Source organism: Cyclopterus lumpus, chromosome 6 (genome assembly GCF_009769545.1).
Source record: "Cyclopterus lumpus isolate fCycLum1 chromosome 6, fCycLum1.pri, whole genome shotgun sequence".
Lineage (NCBI taxonomy): Eukaryota > Metazoa > Chordata > Actinopteri > Perciformes > Cyclopteridae > Cyclopterus > Cyclopterus lumpus.
Window position 1 is genome coordinate 23,241,147 of NC_046971.1, and position 20,758 is coordinate 23,261,904.

General features: G+C 44.8%; 1 protein-coding gene across 1 annotated transcript in view; it reads right to left on the reverse strand.

Moving 5' to 3' along the window:
- Positions 1-20,712, reverse strand: part of necab2 (N-terminal EF-hand calcium binding protein 2) — a 94,943-nt gene extending 74,231 nt beyond the window's left edge. The window contains exons 1-2 of the mRNA XM_034535588.1: positions 20,386-20,712; positions 17,351-17,375 (exon numbers count right to left, since the gene is read on the reverse strand). Of these exons, the coding sequence (XP_034391479.1) occupies positions 17,351-17,375; positions 20,386-20,712 (352 nt within the window). The remainder of the gene's footprint in view (positions 1-17,350; positions 17,376-20,385) is intronic.
- Positions 20,713-20,758: the final 46 nt, after the last annotated feature.

Genomic DNA, 20,758 nt, shown 5'->3' on the forward strand with positions numbered 1-20,758 from the left:
TGGGAATCATTTCACTTTCCGCCCCGAGAGTACAACATGTTGAGTCAATTTGCTGTTAATGAGCTCCATTCACAACCGCCACTGATGTCTTTTCCATCCAACCGCATGAATGTTGTTTCAAATATCTAGAATGGCACAAATTAATATGCAGTGTGTGTGTGTGTGTGTGTGTGTGTGACTTCACAAGCTGCGGTTAAAGCATCACCATCCTCCCAATTTGTAATAAAAACAGAGACGTGGTTCATAATTTTACTTAATGATATGTGATGATAAGGATATGATCCTCTCATCACAGACAGATGGCTCCCCGGTGTAAACAATACCACGTCTGTCTGTCTGTCTGGATGAAGAGACGAGCCACAGTGGATGATCATCATTCACCCTTATCTATTTTCTGTCTCAGCGGAGAGTAGAATGATATGTAATCATCATCAATCTGCTGGCTGAACATGATAATGTTATTATTAGAGTGTGGCAGCGCACAACACAATGGGTGCTGAGAAGACGTGTGTGTGAGTGTGTGTGAGTGTGTGTGAGGGTCTACCCTAATGATGAGTAATCCTAGGTGATGGCAGATAATAGGAGCGTGTCAGGATTGTGAGGAGGATGCATTCAGGTGCCTGCCTTGGCGGTGGATCCACCCTTCATCTGAAAACCCATTGGCAGCCTCTCCTGCTGCAATCTACCCTTTAAAGGGGTGGGGGTGGGGCCTCATCTGCACAACGGGTGTTTTACGGTTCCTCTTGCAGCCAAAAATGCTCCTTTGCCGGCTCGTAATTGACTACCATTGCCCACAACGGTGTGTTTTTTAATGCGGCGTGATGGTGGTTAATGGTGGATGATAGAGTGCCAGTGTGCCGAACGAGGTCACCCCCTGAGTGGCGCGGCGGCCCTCTTTGCTGTTAACGCTATCACCGTTGGCTCGGCAGATGAGCGAGGTTGCCAGTGGAGCTGTCCGTATTGTGCGGATGCAGAGTCACGACAAGCATTAAAGTATCTTACATTGAAGACCAAGCACTTTAGATGCGCTAATATTCATGGCCCCTGACTAAGGGAATTATTTCTACGATGTCAAAATCACGTCGCTGTCATCTCCCAGCGATTACAGTTTTATTTACTTTCTGTTCAGTCGCCATACTGGTGTACTTTCTGTTTCTCATGAAGTAGGTTTGGTAAAGGGACTCATGTGGTAAAGGGACTCATCTTGTGCGTGGTATTTCTAGGTATTGCAAGAGGTATGCATTCACATTGAAATTCTTTTAGCCTCTCCACTGTATTGATTAGCCCCACTGTAGTTTAGCCCCAATAAATACTCTGCTGGACCACCAATGGGTGGAGGTTGCGTTGCTAAGGACTGGAAACCATATTGATTTCAACAAATGCTTTATCTATTTTAGTCAATATTCTCGTACACTGTAGAAGACCTTAAGCCCGTAACCAGCTACTAATACTCTTGTCGGGCTAATGTTATTCTATCTGCTGATAATCTAAAAAGTAGCCTGTATTCTTGTTAAACAACGGTGTGTTTAATTATAAAGTAGTTAAACCTGCAATAACTGCAGCCAACCGTTAATATCCAATATATATAATAATCCAATATATGGAGAACCATTTGGAATCATGTGTTTGCGTCTTTGAATACAGAAGATGTGTCACGTGAGTGTGGAGGCTCTGGAGTTGTTTGAAAAGAGTATACAAAAAATGAAAAAAGTCATAAGTAATGTTACTGATTGATTTGTACTGTTGAGTAATGTATTTGCATTGTATTTTATTGATACATTTTCAAGTAACTTGCACAGCATTGGAAATAAGTCACATATTCTGTTCACTTGACAGCTTCTTCAAAAGCCCTGGTTATAATCAAGGAATATACAGTAAATAGCACAAACAAATACGAACAAAGTGCCTCCATCACTGTCATAATGTAGGTTAGGGTGCTATTGTGAGCCGAGACTAATTGAATCACCTGCTGAGTCAATCTCAAACCTCGAGACGTTCACAGACATCAGGGAGCTCCGTTCACAACGTTGCCTTCTCATTGCCGGCCGGGCCTCGCTCGGTCAGACACTCAACGGGCTGCAATGGCATCGCAGTGTAACGATGAATAGAGCTGAAGAAACGTGTGACGGGAAGAGATTTTTAAAAAAGGAGAGGAGATAGAGAGGGACTCAACTCAATGTGAGAAACACATGGACAGAGGAATAGAATCAGAGAGAGAAAGTGGAATGGGAGTGAAGATGACGACGTGTTAGCTTCCCTTTTACTCCCTCTACTCTCATTCTCCAGGCTTTCTTCCTCATCCTCCCCTCCCTCCTATTGTTCTTCGTCACGCAACCAACTATCCACTCCCTCCTTCCTCACACAGAACTAACTAATGAAAAATAAATCCTTTTTATTTCCATGGGGGATTTAAATGTTTCAATTTGATCCCCCCCTCCCCGCCCTACCTCTCTCTCTCTCTCTCTCTCTCTCTCTGCCTTGAAAGGTGGCATCCTCATAAAAGAGAAGATAAGAGAAGAAGGGAGCGGAAGAGAATGGTCGAAGTTTCCTTTATTCATTTTCTGTCAGTGAGCACAGCCGAGGGGCTGAGGATGAGCGGCAACGAGGCAGACAGTTAACAAGGAACACACACACACACACATACTCACACACACACACACACACACACACTCCTAACAGCGTGGTAGTGTTCAGTGTGGCCCAAACATTCATACAGAAACACAATCCTTTACACTGACGGCTAATTTGTAATTTCCTCTTATATGAGCTCCTGGTAAACTGAAAATATCCTTTCTGGCCTTTAACTTGTCGTGTGTTTGGTTCCTCTTTGCAGCAGTGCAATTAAAACACAAGATACAGAGATATGGCGCTGTACCGGGACAGCCAACAAGCCCATTTGTTATTGCATCTTGTCCGCGGTTGGAACACAAATAATGTTTGAATGGATTCTGACGTCTGAATGATGTAAAAAATGTAAATGTATTGATTTTGCTCATGTGCCTGTTCCTATTCAGGCTCACTGGGGACTGAACGATATCCCATCATGCATTGGTTTCGAAGGAGCACAATGAGCCGCTCGTCACCGTTCACACAATGAGGGAGAACCTCATTCAAAATGTGACCTCTATGTGATGGAGAAAAATACTGAGCAAACAAATGCCAGCTCCACACAGATTCAAACCCAGGTCCATCTCGCGGCGCCGCAAACCCGCCGAGCCGAACTACAAATATAAATTTTAAAAACCTGTTCTCTTGGCGATGTAACAGATGTTGTACGAGATGCCAGCTGCGAGCTGAACAGAGAAATGGAACTGGACAGTAAATCGGTGAAGTGTGCCGGTAATATGGGAGCGGCTGTGGCGTGAGGCATTGATGGAGGGAGGCAAATATCAATTAAAAATGTAAATCACACCACACAAGATCAGAGACGACACTGATGGCGAGACGGCTTTAACAAAGTAGAGATTAGTCGCTCAGTGTACAGCAGTCATAAGGGTCAGCTGGCACCATAAGGGCCGACCGTATGCGCGCTTAAAGGATTTGAGAAGTTGACGAGGACAACGTTAATTACGTTACCTGCTGTGAGGCAGTGTTCTGGGCTTAGTCGGTTAGTCATAGAACATAGTGAAAACAGTCCCGGGACTATGGTGACGTCTTAGCAGGAGTCCAAACCAACACATGCTTATATCACTTTGATCAATCGACTTAGTGAACTAGAACTGGCGGCGTGGCACAAATCTATGTCGATGTGACATAAGTCGTGTCATATCTCGATGAATAGTAGATATTCCGATATAGCATGTTTTCTGGTGATAAATAAATAGTCTATATGAAATAACCACGCGGTTCAAAAAACCTTCCTGAATGATCCATGACAATCGTGAGTCTCTACATCTTCCGTCGCAAACTAAAAACACATCTTTTTCGACTATACCTTGAATAGGGAGGGTAGAGCCGTAGTAGCACTCTAGTAGCACTTAAATGTCCCTTACCGATAGCACTTTGTTGTTTAGCACTTTAGTAGCACTTAAATGGCACTTACGGATAGTACTCTGTAGTTTAACGTTATTGAAGAAATTGTACTTGCTTGATTCTTGTTGTTCTGAGTTTGGACTCATGGTTTAATGCACTTATTGTAAGTCGCTTTGGATAAAAGCGTCAGCTAAATGACATGTAATGTAATGTAATTTGTTTGTGTTGACTGGCTGCTTTGAATCAAACCCACCTGGAAATCTATAAGATCATGTTGTCACTCAGCCCAGTGCGACGCCTGAATGCAGATTACGTACTGAAGGCCAACAGCTGCCCACAGAGAAAAGAACGTCCTCAGCAAAGTGCTGTTAGTCTTGTAGAGGAATTTGTTGAGGGGGGGGGGGAGACCGAGCAAAGTGGGGGTAGGGAGGGGGTAACTTTGGTGTCATGGCAACAGCAGACCATAAGGCCTCATGGGAGGAGAACAGAGAGATGCTGTAACCAGGGGCAACAGAGTGGTAACTAGGGTTACTGTTGCCTTGATCTGAGCTGAGGTAAACTGCGTGTTCAGTGCTTCATTACAGAATGCTGAATTTCCTCCTTTATGTGCCGCACTCCTTTGCTCAGTCAATTAATCATCACTACGCTCGTTCATTAGTTGGCTGGTAAATACAGTAGGAATCTAAATGCATGTGCACTGAGAGCCGTGTGGTCCTGCTGATGATGAGCAGCTTCGCCAGTCTCACATAACGGTGCAGATAATACAAAGCAAAACTTTTGGAATCGCATATGAAATGCAGTCACTGTTTGAGTCTACTCCATCCCGGCTGATTCCCCAAAGAGACCTTTAGGCAGAGTTATTATGCACATGACACACACACACACACACACACACACACACACACACACGCAGACACACCCAACAAGGCCACAGTGTTAATTATGAGGCACGTAAATGTCATGTCTTAAATGCCCCTGGTGCACACACACAGTGCACAGATACCAATCAGAGCACACACATCCTCTCCTGAGTGGCAGCTCCCGACAGCTGCTCATTAAGAGTGAAAAAGTCAGGAATTAGCTACCACTGCTAGATTCTCTCCCAATATGAAGCTGAGGGAAGAACAAACACTGAGGAGCCTTGCCACTGTTCATCAGCCGCCAGCAATCATCATACCAGGCTTGCGTTCGCCATGGTAACCCCGCAGCTTTTTGATGCTGAGGCGCCACGTCTGTGCTAATAACGGCCTAATCCAGCGGCAAGCAAAATGTCATAGCGAGATAATGATCACAAACGTCATTGCTTTTTTCTCCCTCAAAGCTATCTGAGGTACCCGTGGACATCCACACTTCTTTTGGACTTTTGGTCCAATTCAAAGCTCGTGTTGTGCACTGGTTACCCTGATAAGCCGATATAAAAGTCCTTGTTTTTATCGTTGGTATTCAATCGGACTTCGACTCAATTCTCGTGAATCAATGCCAGAATTTGCAATCAAGTGCACATGTAGGCGCGTTACAATCCTAAATACAAAAGAATACACAATCTGCTCCGGATAGGTGACAGCAGGCTGCTTGCCGCCCACTCTGGCAATGTATATCTTTCTTTCTTTTTCTTCTTCTGTCCCTTGTGAAAATGTGATGACGTACCCGTTCTTAATCCCGCCTCTAAAGCTCTTATTGGTTCTAAGTTGGATGCAGCCCTATTTAGATGGTTGGAAACCATTGAAGATGTGGGCAGTGATTCTGAGGTCTGGAACCAGGCTACTGAAAGGTAGCTCCACTGTGAGTGCTGAGTACAGAGGAATGTTGGGGTTTTGTTCCAAAACAGCACAGAATGTGTGTGCTACATTATGTGAGTAACCCCGATTGTAACGTAGATAGAAAATACTTCCTAATAGTCTCCAGCAAGCTGCTCTAGGTTACTCAAGATTAAACTACTTTTACTGCATGTTTGTTGACAGGTTGAACAGCCTTTCTAAAACACCTAGATGTGTAAATATCAATTTATAGCCGTTTGATTGTTTGAATTGCACCCGTTTCCCTGAAATTACATGTTTGGAGTGAGATTCAGTATTTTTGATTACCTTTTTTTTTTTTATAACTGCTACCAGCTGATCTTCTGTTCCGTCCTTTCAGTTATCTATATAATCGACAATATATTAAAGACACACATACGCAAGCACACACACACACAGAGACACACAGACACACACACACACACACACACAAAGACACCACACTCAATCAATGGAAGTAATTTGTTCAGGACACAATACAGCTCTGATCTCATCACTGTTTTTTTCCCTCAGATTTTCAAGAGTCTCTACGTGCGTGTGCGTGTGTGTGTGTGTGTGTGTGTGTGTGTGTGTGTGTGTGTGTGTGTGTGTGTGTGTGTGTGTGTGTATGTGTGTGTGAGAGAGAGAGACCACATCAGTGAAGAAATGATTGTCTTACATACTTCCGACACTGAAGTGGAGAATCTGATTGGACTGATTAAAGGCCCATAATTTTCTTGGCCTTTCGTTTTCAATATTTTCCTTTCTCATAACATGAATCAATAATTCGAGGGCTGCTCAAGACCTGTGGGTCTAACAACCGGTGGAAAAAAGGCTTGCCTGATGACGCAAACTCCCACTACAGGTTTTATTTTGTGCAGCCAATTTTAGGCTTAAGTGCTTTTTGGTTAGTTTGGTAAGTCTATGATTAAGAAAGGTTCAGAGGCTTGTTTACTCCACAAACAATACAATTCAGCGGGCCATTGAATGTTTATGCTTGTGTCCGTACAGGGACTTTCTCAATCCGATTACAATGTCTAGGAAAACTGTGATCCAAGGTTCGAAAACTCTGGCTGGAGGACGCAAACAGGAAATATAAGGTTGCCATGGATTCAGCTAATTAATCTGTGAGCCCTGATGTTTTGCCATATTTGTATTAATTTTTTTTAGAGTTCCTCAAATTGCCATTATTAAAATAATGTGAAATTACCTATTATAACTTCCTGTTTGCAAGGTGCCCATGGATTTACAGACAAACTATCCCTGGATTACTTTGACACTGAAGGAAACTGAAACACGTGATATGATTCTGAGGCAGTCAGAGAACATATTTGATGCAAATTGCAGCAATTGGGCCACTTTAAGGTATCTAAATAACTGCTGCCAAGTTTGGGCATGACCACCCTTATGAATGTACTTTAGTTAATACAGACGCTGCAAAAAGTATGCCTCATAAATGCGTGCAAATAGCGCAGGAGCACCGGGACGCAGAGGCCACAGAGGCCACAGAGGCCACAGCAATCCTGTTGTGAATCCCCCCCCCCGGAGAGCTTTCTGTGCTTGGAGAGGAGATCAGTAGCTAAAGAAAGCCTGGACAGAGGGGGATACACAGTGAGAGACCAAGGGAACGGCAAGCCGGGAGAATATGAGGGGAGAGTTGGAACGTCAGGGTACAGAATACATGCAGAAGGGGGTGCAGTAAGGAGGAAGAGAAGGATGAAGGCGCCAAATGCCCACTCTTCCCACAGGCGGCTCAGCTTTGGCCTCAGCACTGCTGCCAAATTTGGCTTGACCGGAAAACTATATAACTCTATTTTTGTCCAAACTCAAACTTTGGTTGCCTCTTGCAAAGTTCAGAGTTTTTTTATTTATCTTTTGAAATCCTAAACCAGAGGATTATAGATAAAAGACATATCGTAATCTACTCTTACTATATATTGGACTGATTTCTAAATGCTGTGCCCAAATCCAACCATCTGTATCTTAAAGGCTTCCATTTCGTCCGTTTCTATGGCGTCCAAATGCATCAAGTGAACGATGCAAAAAAGAGGTGGGATTGAACCAGACCCAGTGGAGGGCAGAAAAGCGGCAGGTGAGCAAAACATCTTCAAAGGGCGTCTTAACTCCGAGCCTTTGATCCAAATCCAGACAACCAAGACAGTGAACAAAGAGACCCCAATCCTCAAAGGTCCCCTCCCTCCCTCCCTACCTCACTCACTCTTTCTTCTGCAGGCCACCAAAGGAACCGGCACACAATCTTTTCACTCCTCGCATCACATCACTCCTGCAGCAACTCATTCACACCTGCCATCGCGTGGTCCCGTACGATTGTTACTGAAATGCTTCTTTGGTCCCAGCTAAACTCCAAAAGGGAATAGTTTGACCTTTGCTCGCCACAAGTTAGAGGAGACGATCGATACCACTCTAAAAGCAACGACCAGCAGACCGTGAGCTTAGCTTAAAGATTGGAGAAGGGGGGGAGCATCTCTAAAGCTCACTAATTAACGTGCTGTACAGGTATCTCGTTTTACAAGTGATATATATGTTAAGACGCTATGTTAAGCTAAGCTGCTGACAATCACGTTTAGCGAAAAGACACAAGAGTTGTTTCGATCGTCTTATCCAATGCCGGCGAGAAAGGGAACAGGCACGCATGCTTAACTCGTTCACGAAGCTCGACATGATCGTTTGAGGTATCAGTGCAGTGCAGGTGGAGGAAACGCTGGCTTTAAAATAATGAAGCATTTAACCTTTTCCATATTGCTCTCCGCCGTAAAGCGTGGACGTGTGTCACTTTCACATTTAACTGTGGGCATAGTCTTACTCCCAGGTCTTAGGCGATGAGGAAGGGGCAGGATGCTATGCAGCACGAAATTGGAACAAAAAGAAACTGGGTAGCGAGAGCACATCCCGACATTCTTCTTCTGTCCCAAGGCAGAAACACCTTCCATTTCCGTCACAGCGACAGCACTTCCCCTCTCTTTTGGTCTGCCTCGCCGTGCAGCACTCTGGGGCTTGTTAGCACCAGCATCTGTGATTAAGGACTGCAGGTAATTAGTCACACATGACACCGTTCTGACTGATGAGCTGCTGACGAGCCCAGCGGTTTTTAGGATTGTTGCTCAGTCACTATTCTCCCCACTCGTTATCCCACACAGATCTGAGTGCTGTGAATGATTTTGAGTTCATGCTCTGCTTCCAAAAGAAAGGTTCCTCTCACCGGAGACGTTAAAACTATTCAGTTATTTATAAAGTAAGCTTTTTACTATAGTTACCTTCAAGACAGTCATTCATTTCATTTGTTCACATATGGACCCGTCATCTTTGGCATCTATCAGCTTAGAGATATCAAACCGTCTGATTCTTCTGATCACCGATACTCGTGAGTTTTAATGAATGTTTTCAGAACTTACTGGCAATTTAAAATGAATTGTACGTTAGCTCGCTGGTGATGCCGGTGATTCAGGGTTTTCCTCCCTCAGTTAAACACATTGGACGTATTCGGGAGTACGGAGCTGCTCCATCGCTGCCACAAGCTACTTTCCACAGCTTGGTTCGCATACTAAACGTTAACATCTACTGGTGTCGGTCCGTATGTGTTCTGCCCGGTTTACGACTTTAACATGTGAGGGGATGTGAGAGGCAGATGAAGGGGCTCACACTAAGTGCACACACACCGGGCGAGACCACCAGCTCGTTGATATGAAACCCGGCCCGGCGTGACTGCGTGTCAGATGGAGCGATTGACTCTCAGCCAATTGAACACTTTCCTAACAAGCCCATTCAACACAAAGAATTATTACAATAAAATCAATGTGATGCAATTTCACTTTAAATGGGACAGTTTGGAATCTGTAAGTACAATACCAACCTCATATCTGTGCATTAAATATGAAAGCCAGTTAGCTTAGCTTACAGCACAGGGGAGTCAGCACATTAGCTGGTGAGATAAAACCTTTGCAATGAGCTAAACTCGCCGGCTCGTGGCTGAAGCCTCACATAATACAGAAATAGGTGGTATTAATCTTCATCGTCATCTAACTCAAGGCGAGAAAGCAACTTTGCGTATTTCCAAAGAATTTCACAACTATTCCTTCAGTTAAACTTCAACGGGCCAAGACGTCGACCTAAAAAATAGGTTTTGGAAACAGACCCTTAATCCAGACACGCATGTTGAATAAACCATAAAAGCTGTACATCTGCACGGCCTCATCTCTCACTTCTGTCCACCACTCACCTGATTTATGGCTTGCTTTTCTCTCTCTCTCTCTCTGTCTCATTATTTCTGTTGACAGCGACAAACAACCAACTGGTACAAATCTTTGTCCTCACCCGGCCTCACCTCGTATTTATGTCCCCGTTACTTTGACACACACTATCAATAAAAACCAACTCCTGTAAGTTGGGTGAAGTTACTTAATGCAGTGAGAAGACAAAAGAAGGAGTTCCTCTGGCAGGCAATGTAGATTCATGAATAGTCGTTAGGTGCACTGCTCACTCCTTCATAGCTCTGCTCTCTCTGATAGGGGCGTCACAAGAACGATACTTTACAACCAAGTCCATGGTGTGAGCCTAAAGGTTTGAGTAAACTCACCATGGTGAGGGATGCACATTTTCCCCTTTTTCCCTATTTCACTCTGATAATGCTACATTTTGAGGCTGTGTTGAAATTGGCATGAGTAAAGTGCATTGAGTTTCATTATGGTGCGTTCAAGCTCTCTTCAGTAAAAATGACTATTAGCAAAACTCAGGTACATTACAACGTTGTCATGTGTTTAAATCTAATCTTGTAAAACTTTTTGGTAAGAAAAACGAATAGACACATGCCGATATTTAAAGTAGACTTAGAGAAGGAATTATGAACTAAAACAAACACGTGTTTTGTGTTTGTTTCGTTTTGAATTGGGTATCGAGAATTGTGGGATTTCACAATTTTCACGGATATTATTGTACTGTGATTTCAAATCACTCAACACAGTAAATGCTGAAAGTGGAAAGAGTGGAGGTCTCCATTCGGGGGGAAATGTCCACCTAAAAGGTTTTTGGATTTGTCGCAAAGGCTCTTATTTGAAATCAAACCTCACTTATTAGGTCCTAAAAGCTAAATCTTGACAGACAATTGAAAACACTGACTTTAAATTGTATGCATGGCGACCACTGAGAGAACGATATCACGTAATGCTGAGCCCAAAGGAGAACCCAGGGGTCAAGTGATGACTGGAGCAATGGCACACTTGCTGTACTTCATGAGTGCAGATATTGTTGACAGAGGGCTGTGATGGTCATCTAAGCAGTGACAGGGATCTGGTTCATGTTTCAGAATCGTGTTATGACCAGAGGGAAGAACAATCCGATAACACATCCCATCATCTCGTAGTGCTGAGGTACCCTCAAAATAAATAAATAATAAATATAATAAATAAATAAATAATAAATTATCAGATGGTAGAATTTTGCGGGTTTTCTCCTCTACTTGTCATGTTCATGTGTAATATTTAGGTGAGACACAATTTGGTCGAGAATCGTTCATTGAGTCACGCTTTCTCTTCAATAAGCGAGAGAGAAGCGTCAGCTTTCACTGAGGTAAATGTTAAGTGTCAGTATCAGATGACATTGAGGAAATAAAAGAGGGATAAACAGCTCATTCTCAATCCCCAAAATGTACATTTCTCTCTCTCTCTTCAACTGCTTGATGAGTGGGAATTAAAGGGCAGAGTAGCATGAGCTACGCTACCGGGGACGAATAGGAGAAGAAACCGAGAACCAGGTTGACGGGTGGAAGCCGAGTGCACCGCTGAGAGCATTTGGGGTGCCAGATATCCAAACAAACCAAAAATCACTCTCATTAATGTAACAGCTCTGTTTGGTAACACCGAACAGAAGCGGCTGCACCCTCCTATTTGCTTTTTGCCGTGCGGCTGTAGTTATTTCCAGTCGCGACAGCGTGGCTAAACAAGCCTCCCTAAACTCCGTCTGCTTTCCGTCTTTATGTCAAACACTGTGACGATAATTAGCAGATGGCTGGTGAGTCACAAGGCACTAAATAAATAAATAAATGAAGCTACCCGCTAACTGATGAGAACACAGATAGGCTGTATCAGTGTCCCTCCAACAGGTTGGCAAAAGTCCAAGATGTCATCGTGAAAATGAGGCAAAGGCTCAGTTAAGGCATTGTACTTATCGTTTAGCATATAAAACATAATTAGACCTCAACAGTGTGGTGTCTAAAATCACTCCCTCATTCACGACTCAATAAATAATAGATGAAGACTGAACGACTCATTTACTTCAGCTCAGCGAGAGTCTTGTCTCCTCTTGTTTCTGATTGATCCGACTGCTTGAATTAGTTGATGAAAAACATGGACAGGACCAGGATCCTGAAACTGAAGCAGCTAAATGGAATTCAGCCATCACTGATTTCATAATAAATGAACCTGTGCTTTTCCCAAACTCATCAGATGGTTCACTGCATTATTACACACAACACGTTTCAAATCAATTAAAAGGAAAACATATGCGGCGAGGGATTGGAGATTGAATGTGGTTTGGGTTCATTTTTGGAGGTGCAATTAAAATGCAAATACTTGATTTCGTTCACTCAGCATTTACAGAACGCAGTCCAATTAAAATAACCCAAGTTATTATTTCACAACACTCCCGTTTTACTGGCAAATATTGTGTTCCAAACAACAGCGTGTCTGTGTCATATGAGAGCTGCAGTAGCAGTAAACTAAGTGCTGTCAAATTAAAGTCACGATGAATTTGTAATGCACACGCACACGCACACACACACACACACACACACACACACACACCCTGGCTTGCTGTTTTAGCAGGTTAGTGGCAGGAAGGTCGGCCCTGAAATCAGTGCTATGAATGCAAAGACTGAACCCGGCCAATTAAACCTCAATTACTGACCTGTTGTCTCTCTCTCTCCTCTTTCTCTCTTCGCCTCTCTATCCCTTTCTCTCTCTCTCTCTCTCTCTCTCTCTCTCTCTCTCTCTCTCTCTCTCTCTCCCTCTCCTTCTGTCAATCTCTCCCCTCCCTTGCCCTCCTGTCCTCTCACCTCCTTTTCTTTTAACAATTCTCTCCTCTCCCAGCAAGCGTTCTCCATGCTTCCTCTCGCACTCATTAAAACAGTTCCCAGTCTTCTCCCAGGAGAGAGCGGGAGGATAAAAATAGCTCTTCTTCAGCTCCTGCTCGCTGGTTCCGTCTTTCCAGCATGCGTCCCATACATCAAATAACTGCACTGCCTCACAATAACCAGAGTTTTTTCTTCTTCTTCGTCTCTTTGTTCCCCGCTGACTCTCAGTCTCTCCTTCCTCTTGCTCCGACGCTCCTTGCCCAGCCACACTCATACCTGCCTCTTTCAATGCACAGCAATGGAGTTGTTGAACGAGACACCCCAAGAGACTGTGACACACAATGTAGCGTGGCGTTGGTATTTATGTTATAATCTCTCTCTCTCTCTCTCTCTCTCTCACAAACACACGGTCCTGACTTCTTAATTATTTATGCATTTTCTTCTATATCTGTGCAACGCCACCTTCCAAGATGCACATTCGATAATGAATAAAAAAGAAGTCACTCGTTTAAAGTGTTGCATTCATGTTCCCGTCCAAGAGTCGGTATAGGCTACAACCCCCCAAATAAATACAGACGAAAATACTTTCCATACTTCCTTGTCGTTTCAAAACTAGGCCAAATGTTCATGACACAACATGACCGGAAAAGACTGACAACAAGCCAGTAGGTCGACCGAACCTGTAGAAACATTTACAATCAACAACCTCTGTGGGTGCTGTCCATGGTGCTGGTTTTCTGTGCAACCGTATATAGAAGAACTACTCCAGCAAAAAGCACAGCATGCAAATTACAATAGGCAATAGTCACATACAAAAATTGCACACATGACGTTCAGTCAACAGTAAAGCCACAGAGAGAGAGAGAGAGAGAGAGAGAGAGAGACATAGAAAGAGAGAGAGAGAGAGACAGAGAGACACAGAGAGAGAGAGAGAGAGAGAGAGAGAGACATAGAAAGAGAGAGAGAGAGAGCCCAACCTCATAAAACAAACACCATTTTACTCTAGGAAGTACAACCATAGAACACACCATGAGTTACACCTATCTGGGTCTTACTATTACAGCCACAGGGAGTTTCAGCACTAAAAGAAAAGGCCAGAAGAGCCCTCTATGCAATTAAAAGAAAATGTTATAATATCCAAATTCCAATCAAAATCTGATGTAAGATTTTTTGATAATGTGAAGCCCATTGTGCTGTATGGTAGTGAAGTGTGGGGTCCACTCAGTCACCATAGATGGGACAAACACCCCACAGAAGCCCTGCAAGCAGAATTCTGCAGAACGATCCTCAACGTTCAAAGAAAAACACCAAGAAATGCATGTAGGGCAGAATAAGGCAGATATCCCCTTATAATAAACATTAACAAACAAGCACTCAATTTTTGGAATCACCTTCAAACAAGTTCACAAGACACCCTCCATTTTAAAGCCCTCCAAAGCCAAGAGCTGAACCCAGAAAAGAGTCTCCTGAGTCAGTTGGTGCTGAGACTAACACAGCAAAACCCTCACAACACTGCTTTCCAAATACCAGTAAACGCAATTATAAAGCAAAGCATAGAAACATATTTGGAACATTGGAAAAAAGAAACTGAAAGTCAAAGTAGATTAGAATGTTATCTGGCCCTAATAAGAGATTATGAATTGGCAGAATATCTCTTTTCTGTCAGGGGTAAGAAGCAGAGACAGATCCTGACCAAGTACAGGCTCAGTGACCACTAATTGGCAATCGAAAAAGGCCAAAAACTGAATATGTGGTCACTGTTCGACAGGTGAAGTTGAGACAGAGATGCACTTCCTCCTAAAATGTGATAAATATACAGAAAAAAGACAGACTTTATTGGACCGGCTCAGCTCCCAGGTCTCTGGTTTTAGAGAATTGGGAGAATCTTCTCAACTAAGAATCCTCCTAGGAGAAGGAAACACAGCCCACCTTGTTGCACCATATGTCCTATCATGCCACAGCCTGAGGGACAGTGAGTGACAAACACACACACACAGTAATCTTTTATTGTGTCCCAAATTATTTCTGTCATATTATTATTATTATCCATATGAATTGTATATTTTTTGTGTTGCTATGTCTTGGTGCTTTGGCAATATTGTTGTTGCAACATCCATGCCAATAAAGCCTATTGAATTGAGAGAGAGAGAGAGAGAGAGGGAGACTTTTTTTTTACTTTTAGAAAACCTATATTTTACATAAAACAGTACGAACAGTCAGAACATTGTAACCACAACAAACAAATAAAACACATGAATCCAAAAAAACAACAACAACTAAAGGCTTTTGCCTTCAGTGTCGGCTCGCTGGCGTTTTTGAGCACCATTTGTGTCCCTGAGAGGTGGCCCTGAGACCCCATTCAGTTTTGAGTCTCTGTGGAGTCGGGAGCTTCCTCTTCTTCCACCCTTCTGCAGCATCTCCATCTTGTCCTCGTCCTCCGAGCAGGGAAGCCACCGCCGACACGCCTCCCAGTCCAGGACCGGCTACCTCCGTCAGTCTCCACAGCGTCGCTCCTCGGGTCGCTCCTCAGGTCGCTCCTCAGGTCGCTCCTCAGGTTGCTCCTCAGGTCGCTCCTCAGGTTGCTCCTCTGGAACTCGGGCCCCGCGTGCCACATACTCCTCAGACTCCTTTAGCACTTTATTAATATTCTGCGCTATCTTCCTCAACCTATAGCCCTCCTGAGTAGTAAAGCTTTAACACTGCTTTATTGGCCATGTGGAGCCGAATAGACCTAACGAGCATCGGCATATCAGAGAAGTGGTCCTCTATCAAAATCCTCTGGTTCTTAGTCCTACCTAGAAACCCCCTTATTCTGCCCACACTGTACTCTCCTGGGCGCACCTCAACAGCATCAGAGGAATCACCTTCAGCATCAGAATAGTAGTCCTCTTCCATAATGGACTCAGACTCAGACTCCCCGTCCCCTTTGCCCGAAACTCCTGTGAGCTTTCCCCTTCCTCCCTGCTCTTCCTCTTCAGACAGTGAACCTGACACTTCTCCTCACCCTCCTCCATGTCAACCTCACCTTCTGTCAACTCGACATCCGCCTCCTGCCCACATTTTTCCTTCCCTGCCCCCTCATCTTCCACATGCCGAAACACACCTGCCCTCTCTTCCTCCACTTCCTGGGCCACCTCTGCCCTTTCTTCCCTCATTTCCTGGGCCACCTCTGCTCCTTCTTCATCCACCTGCTGTACCCCACTTTTGTTTTGTTTTGTTTTACACTTGCTACTTGCTAACGGCGACATCAAAAGACGTGTAGTGCTAATCTGATTGGTGTGAGGCAAAAGGGGCACGGCCTTGTTCTAATCACAGTTTGGCCTCATCTGATTGGTTAATCCCTCCATACATATTGGGGGATTAGGGTGGCAGCACAAGCGCAGAAGATGAACCGAAACAGTTAAACATGTTAGTGTTTTTATTCAAAATGACAACTACAATCTGACCTGCATGAGAATCGTCCCTCAGCCGGCTAGTGATGGTGGATGGTATCAGTGTGAAATGAGCACATACATGTTGCTGTGTCTGAGCTAATTGTTCTGTATCTGAGCAGTTGTTAAATGTTGACAGCTGATCCCACAATCTGTGGTAAAGGCACACGAGGCGAGATAAAAGTCTTATCTGCAGCAATTATGTCAAAAGTTAAATCATCTGTAAAAACTGTTTATGTTCGAGAGAGAGAGAGAGAGAGAGAGAGTGAGAGAGAGAGAGTCAGAAACAGAGACAGAGAGAGATAGAGAGAGAGCGCTATTGTGCTAACAACTAAAGAAACAGCAGTCAGACGGATGACTAACACATTTAAGTGAACCCCCCACACCCCCACAAACACACACACACGCACACACACACGCACACGAGTGCACGCACTGGAAGAAAGAGCAAATGACCATCTGGCTGCGATGAAAGCGCACCTTTTTAATCCCGTTTCCTCATTAGTTAAATTCCTTTTAGAAAACGACAGTGATGGGGATAAAAGAGGAGAGCAGGGAAAGGATGAGAGAGAGAGGAAAGATGGATAGAGTAAGAGGAGATGGAAAAGGGAGTAGAGCAAGTGTGGAGATGAAGAGAGGGAGAGAGAGAGAGAGAAAGAGAGAGAGAGAGAGAGAGATAGATAGATAGATAGATAGAGAGAGAGAGAGAGAGTAGCAGTTCATGCAACGCCAAATGGTATAAACTAATTGCTCACAGTAATCTAAACTTTCCTCTTTTGAAAACACTTCAATGTCCCAATATGCTAAAAATACAGCACAGTGCCGCACCAGCTCAGACAGCAGACACACAGAGCTCGATGCTCGCTAGTTTCACGCCGCACAAAAAAAAGGCTTCAGAGACAATAGAAGCGCGAGTCCTGTGTTGAAACACAGGATCACCTGTGTGAAAGAAACAACACCAATTGGGCCGAAATGGTGGAGGATCAGGTTGTTTGTTAGATGCACTTTTTGTGGATCTTTGTCCCCGGAAGCAAAAAAAAACAGGTTCATGACATGAACTGATCAACTGAATGGATGCAATCACTCACCATCTTTGTCAGCTCTTCTGAATATCTGTGGACAGAAAGCCAGACAGTGTAATTAGTATCATCGGAGCCATCGGCAGTGAGCTGCTGCAGGAAGAGTACGAACAGGAGGAACGTGGATTAGATGAGCCAGAACAACTAACTATAGTTTATGCCGCCTTTTGCTGACTCATCAGAGTGTGCAACCGAAAAGGGCAACAGACATAGGCTCATTTTAGGATAATAGCATACGGTTTGAAGTTTTTTTTTTTTTTCAGGGAATGTTAAAAAAAATAATTACGTCCACTTATCAACCACAAACTAAAGTGAATGAATATCCACATGAATCTCTTTTAAAACTCTTCAATGTTTGCATCATTTCTGACTGAAAGTCCCTCATCTTCAAGATCCGAGAAAGACACGAGCACCTATCACATCTTCCTTGGTGTAGAAGCTACGGAGCACAATTGGACAAAGGAAATAGAAACGCTTCTTCGGATGGCCATCCTGTATTGGGAGACTGAAGCTGACGAGTTGCACATGTGTGCATTGATGGCGAAACAACGGGCAGAACATTGACATCACTTCAACACTGCAGCTGGAGGGACGGATCACACAACATGGAGTGCTTTTGAACGACTGCAAACAAACATGTTTGTCTCTCTCTCTCTCTCACACCACATCTCACACAGAGTAACAAGTCCACGGGACCGAAAGGTGTATTGTTGCAGCAGCGGATACGACAATTATAAAATCCGCGCGCAATTATAAAGTACGAGCGCGGAAGACAGAGATGTAGAGCTGGAAAGTGACAGGTTGGTACTTTCATCTGCGTTTCAGAGTTTTGGGGAAAAACACCTTTTAAGGTGAGACACACTTGCACTGGTTTTAAAAAATCAGTCTCCTTTCAGACTCGTGGAAAGTAACATCCAAAAACACACATTGAGAGTTTTTATTTTACTACTGTGTCTATTTGTGCCTGTTGATTTCTCCGAAATTCATCAAAAGCCATAGCATTAGATATCATGCCTCATTTGCATATCTAAACATAGCAATTCAGACAAACCTCTTAAACCTATGCCCATTATTTAGCCACAACGTACACAGCAGGAGCAGAGCCTGACTAACATTTACAGTGTCAGTTGATAAGGAGAAAATTAATCTGCAACTATTTTGATAATTGATTGTTTCAGTTGTTTCAGAGCTTGTGAACCAATTCTTATATAACATATACAGGTAAAATAGAGCTCCTTTTCTTTACAGCTTTTATTGATGGAGAAACTATAACAGGCCAAATCGGGAAGAAAAATAAAAGTGTTAACTGCTGAGGAGACGCACACTCTCTGCATTGTTCTTTCTCTCCGGCTGCACCCTAGGGTGCATTCAACTCAAAACAGGCAACTCTGGAGCTGCTGGAGACAGACCAGTTGGAGAGGGGGGGGGGGGGGGGGGGAGAGAATGAGAGACAGCAGAAGAAAGGAACAAAAAACAGAGATTGTTGCATCCATCTCCTTCTTGGCCGGCAGAGGAGAGGAGAGAAAATGAGAGGAGAGGAGGGAGCAGAGAAGCATGAGGAGGAGAGGAGGAGAGGAGGGAAGGAAGGGAGTTGGGGGATGAAAGAATAGAAGGAAAGGTGCATCGGGGTTAAGATCAAGGAGCAGACGAGAGTAGGAAGCGATGATAAAACAAGCAAGCAGGGGAGGGTCTAATGAGCAGAATGCTGCTTGGAGGCACACACGCACGCACACGCACACCCGCAGCGATCCCTCAAACCCTTCGGTGTGGAGTTCTTCTCCGCGATAATAACGCTGGGGTCAATAATATCGGACAAATAATAATACAAATTGCAATGCAGAAAGTGTGCTGGGGGAGAAAATGCCAGAAGGCGCGGGGGCCTCGCGCTGGAGCAGATCGACCAGACCAGCGGGACCAGCCGCCTGCTGCCCGGCTGAGGGGCGTCGGGTCCAATGCGACCCCGTGAGAACCGGACCGAACGCAATGACTGGGGTCACGCGAGCGGTGCCGAAAGAGGACATTTAAAAAAAACTAAATACTATTCGGCATTTCCTGCCTGTGACCCAAACTTCACAGATACGCGACTGAGAGCACGCGTCAGAAACAGGTCAGAGAGACACTTTGGGTCCTGACTCTGCCTCAGGGAGAGAGCTTCGGGGGAGAACTAGGCTACACCGCCATCAGCCCTATACACGCTAGCACAGACTCCATTTAGGGTACCGGGATGCATAGTTTCCCGAGTGCAGCCCTTCTTTGTCAATCTATTTGGGTCAGTAGGAAGTGAACTACTTTTCTTTTTATACCCCGGTAAAGCATTAAAAGCAACATTAGCAGATCTCCGGGGAGACGACTTAGTGGGGCGGTGGTGGAACAGAACCCCACTAGTATTAAGGAGGTGACCCAAATCGACACGCAGACGCTGCGTAATTTGCCACTTCCAAAACAGACACCACCTTTGTACAGGTGTATCCTGCTTGCCACCGCAAATATCATAGTAAGGAGTTGTCATTAATAATTAAAGTGTTGTGATAAAAAAACAGTCTCCGCGATTCTTCTGCTTTTCGTTCTTTCTTTCTTTTTGTTACAGGGTGTGCTGAGCGACGAGGTGCGGCGGTGCGCGTGGGACTTTATTCACAGTAAACCATCACCAAAAGTAGCACCGATCTGAATCAGTGAGGACTTCTGTGTCCGTGGGAAAGCAATGCACGATGTGAGCTAAAGGGCGGATTGGTCAACGAACGAATGGACGGGACTTTTTTTTTTGGACGGGGCAGCAAGCAGACCCCTCCGAGCAGCGTCCGATCACCAGCCGCAGCTGGCTTGACACGTGCCGCCCAGAGTGTTAATTAAGCGGGCACATTCACCCGCCCGCCCCTCTAAGGACGCGCTGCAAGCCTCGGCAGTACAGTGCGAGACGGTTTCCGTGCGTAAAGTGCGCACTGCACCGGTCCGTACACGCACTGCTCGCTGGACGTCTTCATCCCTTGCAAAACCCTCCCATCCAACCCGGTCAGGCTGACCGCAGCCCGGAGCCCGATACTCACATCCAAAATAACGGAGATGCCTCTGCGCGGCTCCGGGGCGAAGAACTGCTCCTGAGCCACGGCCACGTCCTCCTTGCTGGAGGCGTACTCCCGGCTGGAGATGTTCTTGTTGTCGCTCATTTTGGTGACGATCCAGCGGACGAGCCCGTCGATTCCACCGGGCTGGGCGCCGCTGTTTCCGGACTGCGCTGCCGTGGCGGACTCGCTGTCCTCACCGGTTACGGGTATCGGCTGCTCTCGGCTTTCCTGGGCTCGAAGTTTGGCTTGTTCTTTGTTCAGCAGTTTGTGGACTCCGTCCCTACAGTAGCGCGCTGCCTGCTCACACATCCTTTTGCTGCGGAGCGCTCATGCTGCGCTCTATGGGGGAGAGAGA